The following is a 4,355-nucleotide window of genomic DNA, read 5'->3' on the forward strand; positions in this document are numbered from 1 at the left end:
CCTTCCCCCAATTCCCCAGCGCTGTTTCCATCCCCCAATTCCCCAAAAAAAATCTTAAAAAAAAAAAATCATCTCTGCATCTGCAGCAGTTAGCACAATGTTTAATAAATAGTGACATAGTTAAGACATCTTTTTTGCTTTCCTTCACTAGTTCTCTCATCTCCTTCCCTGACATCATCCTAAGTATTTTGAAGTTTACCATCTCAATGTCTCTCTCCTACTGCAAAAACTGGAGCAACTAAAAAATGTAACTGTTACCACCTGAAGTTGTCACTTACCTACTAGTAATCACACCAAATTTTCAGCAAATGGATTGTACAAACAGCAACAACTGCAAGTTAGCAGTACAGATGGGGAAATGGAATTTTTACCTATTTACCACATTAAGGACTATTAGAAAATATTCACGATTAATGTAATTATGGCGTATCTTTCTACTTTTAACCAAAATTCATCTTCATTCCTAAGCTTTCACTACATCCAATGTACGAAATCATTAACATTAAACCTATTTATTAACGAGTAACCTGCTCAAGAATTATACTTAGGCAAATGAAATAATGCCACACTATTTTATAGGCTATCTTACAAATAAGATGATTGCCAAAGGTGCATTCTCTTCACTTTATGTGAAAAATTATAAAACTGTTCTAAGTTTTACAGTTGCTCCACAACTAGCTGTGAAATTTTTTTAGGCTACTACTTGACAGAATACTGGAGAACTTTTTTAAACACCATCTCTTTTCCCATGCACCTGCATAAATTGAAGGATAAATAAATTGAGCAATAAGGCAGACAAATTTCCCTGTTGACAAGAATTTAAAAACTTAAGATTAGGTATTATACATTAATACAATCACTTCATCAGTTAAAAATTAAGATTTATTGATCTACAATTATTACCAAAAAACTTAAAAACTTTACTTAAGCTTAATGCTCTTTTTAACTCCTGCACGAATGCCAGATTGTTCACCACTATAACGTTGCTCTTCTCTACGAACTTCACGAACCTGGCCTCTCCTGCGAATTTTGGCTCTTCTGAACTTCTCCCTGTGTTTTACTCTGGGATTGCGATCAATCTTCTTTCTCCTAGGTGTAAGTCCCCTGTTTTTAGCAATCTGATAGGTAATGGCTCTCTTTGCATTTTGATCTTCAAGAGCCTGGTCTTCAGTACTATTTTCTTCTTTCTTTCTCTTTAACTTGTGCCTGTCTTCGATTTCTTTATAGTATTTCAGTGCAGCTTCTTCATCAAAATCAGAATCAGAAAGATCTGTAACAGCAGAGGCAGCAGCAGCAACAGTCTCTGAAATAGATTTTGGCTTGGCCTTGGTAGATTTTGCTTTTGGATTCAATTCTTTCCTTCCAGCAGCATCCTTAAGTGTGAGTAGATAACGAATCTCAGAGGACAGCTTCTGATCCACAACTGACAGTTTGTTGATCAAAGTTCGGTAGGTAACCAGCCTTTCTATGACAGGATGTCCATGTGCAGGGACTCTCCTAGCTTTCAGGATCAAATAAAAACTGATGTTGGAGCAATAATTCAAATAGAGGTTGTACTTGGTCCTCAGGTATTGGCTTCCTTTTCCAGGTGGAATGACCCCTTGCTCCACCAACTGTAGCAATGGCTCCAGCTCATCCTTCACCTCTGTCAATTTAACTTTCAGGTCTTCTATCAGCTCCAAGAGCTCTGGGGATTCCTTTTTCAGCATCTTTAATTTCTCTTTCACTGAAACTTTCGCCAAGTCCTTCACGACCCGAGTCTCAGCCTCATCTACCTGAGGCACCGGTTTTGCAAAGGCCTCCACCCAGGTGACCCCGAAATCCTCCTCTTGCAGGGCTTGGGCCAGGCGCCGCTGAATGAGCTGTGCCTCCTCCTCCTCCTCTTTCTCCTCCTCCTCTACTTCTTGTTGACTCTGCCGGCCTCGGGACTTGGAACCATAGTCCGTGTTATAATAAAGTTTCTTCCTCTGACCCCACGACAAACTGGGATCCACAGAGGCCTCAACTTCACTCTGCACGGAGCTGCCACCATCGTCCTCGTCCTCGTCCTCATCCCCCGCACTCTCTCCATCATCGTCCTGGTCAGAGACGTCTAGGGCTAGCACCTCCTCCTCCTCGTCCTCCTCCTCCTCGTCCCCACTGTCCAGTTCGCTCCAGCCCTTAGCCAAGGCGGCTCGAGAGCGGGCCTCATGGAAATCATCTACCTTATCTTGGTAGTAGCTGGAGTCCCCTGGGGAGGGTGGCAATTCTAAATCGTCTTCTTTTTCGTCCGCTGGGCCGCTACCTGCCTTAGCTCGCACGGCTGCCCACTTGGCCGCTCCGCGCCGCCGGGATCGCCCCACCATTGCTCGCGGTCTCAGGCTCTACACCGAACGAAGTCCGCCTTTCCGCCACCTTCGCCCTCCGTGCACGAGCCACGCGTTCCAGCAACACGCCTCCTGAAACAGCCACGCGGTCTCCTACCACGCGAACATGCCGGCGCTCCGGTCGCCCGCAGGAATGCCTACCTCCTTCCGGCCCCCAGGATGCTCTTCGTGTGGGGTGTGAATCAGGACTTCCGCTCGGTCCTGCAGGCCTAGTCACGTTAAAAGCTACTCCTTTTTCGCTTTGCCCTTTGACGCCAATCGATTCCGGTGAATTAAAATCTTTCCGTGTAGCAACAATAGGTATAGGGAGTTCAGTTCCGTAGGGCCCTCTGGGGAGACCTGCTCTTACTCTGGCGAGCCTGGGCGTGGCGGAGGTGGGGTGGGGGCGGTATCCTGACGGAACCGCGAGGCCAGGTCGCCAGGACCAGTAGAGGGCGCTCTGTCTCTACTAGGAGAGGCGCTGGGGCTGTGCAGTAAGCTGTACTGCGCATGTACCACTTGGAGTTGAGTGCCCATGTGTAAGATTTCCGTGTTTACTGGAATTGTTTGGTATTCTGTCCCTATCCGTGTGGAAGTTAATGAGGTTGTTTTTTTCTCTCCGCAACGTCCAAATACTTTTTCTGGGCACCATAGCCTGAGGCGCCGCCGATGCCGCTGGACTCCTGGCGTCCCGGCGAGAGCGCAGACCCGGCTTCAGCGCGGGTGTGTGAACCCATCTCCAGCTGCCTGCTTTCAGGGGTCGGTGACTCCACGGGGTTGTGTCCTTGAGGGGTGACGGTGGGAAGACAGAGCCTCTCTCTAGGGTTTGACTCTTTCCGAGAAACTTAAATTAGCTGCAGAAGGCACCACGATTTCTCTTCCCGTGTAGTGGAGAAGATTCATTCTTAAAGATACTTTGGAAATGACATTTAACTGTCAAGGGTGTACCCTTTAGTCATTTATTCTTCAGCGTTTAATCACGAGGCAGCGTGTTAGGCTTTGGGAGAACAATGGGCAAAAACAAACCCGCACTCTTGGAACCTGTGGTCTAGCACGGGACACACATTAATCAAGTAATCATGGAAAAACATGCCAAATGATAACTAGAATAAGTACTGTGAGCATTTTGTCCTGTGTTCCCCAGCCTTTGCTGAGAACACTTACCATGCCTTATACGTCGCTCTCTTTATAGATGCCATCCTCGTTGGACGGGGTTTAGTTCTGCCCCCTGACCTTGGGAAACTTTTGTGTTGAAGAGACCACTTTAGCATCATCTCTTTGGTCTCTTCTTTAACTCCTTTAGTTGTGTTTTCCTCAGTTCTTCTATATCACGTAGTAGATCTCTACAAACACTGAATTGCAAGCATCCAGTACAGTGTCTGGCACAGAGTACGTGTTGAATCAAGATTTGTTTAATGAATACTGAAATTACAGTATTTGATTACCTGTCTGTCTCAGTGCTACATAAAATAGCGTGAATGAATGATGCACAAGACTGCAAACATCTCTTAGGGAGATAACCTGAGCTGGAATGGATTTTAGGACTCATTAATTCCAACTACATACTTTTATTGTACGCATGTGGAAACAGAGACTCAGGGATATTACATTAGGAAATCTGGTATGGAAATCGGGTCTGTGCTCCCACAGCAGGCTTTCACAGTCAGCTGTTATTGGTCCTTTCTTTGCCTTTACAATGTGAATGAGTTTCAGACTTGTACCAGAGGGTATGTTTTGCTGGGTGACTGAAAGAAACCAATGTACCACAGTTTCTTAATCCAGTCATCTACCCATGGGCATTTCGGTTGTTAAGAAACTGTGGTACATTTATACAATGGAGTATTACTCTGCTATAAAGAAGAATGAAATTGTACCATTTGCAATGATATGGATGGACCTAGAGACTATTACGTTAAGTGAAATAAGTCAGTCAGAGAAAGACAAATACCATATGATCTCACTTATATGTGGAATCTAAAAAACTGAATGAACGAGCAAAGTAAACAGAAA

The 4,355-nt window shown here is 45.1% G+C and overlaps 1 protein-coding gene across 1 annotated transcript; it reads right to left on the minus strand.

The window, feature by feature from the left end:
• Positions 1–863: 863 nt before the first annotated feature.
• On the minus strand, positions 864–2,716 carry UTP3 (UTP3 small subunit processome component). The gene has a single exon (XM_019663205.1). The coding sequence runs from the start codon at positions 2,343–2,345 to the stop codon at positions 921–923; it is 1,425 nt and encodes a 474-aa protein (XP_019518750.1). The 5' UTR covers positions 2,346–2,716; the 3' UTR covers positions 864–920.
• Positions 2,717–4,355: the final 1,639 nt, after the last annotated feature.

This window comes from Hipposideros armiger, unplaced genomic scaffold (genome assembly GCF_001890085.2).
Source record: "Hipposideros armiger isolate ML-2016 unplaced genomic scaffold, ASM189008v1 scaffold_386, whole genome shotgun sequence".
Classification (NCBI taxonomy): Eukaryota; Metazoa; Chordata; class Mammalia; order Chiroptera; family Hipposideridae; genus Hipposideros; species Hipposideros armiger.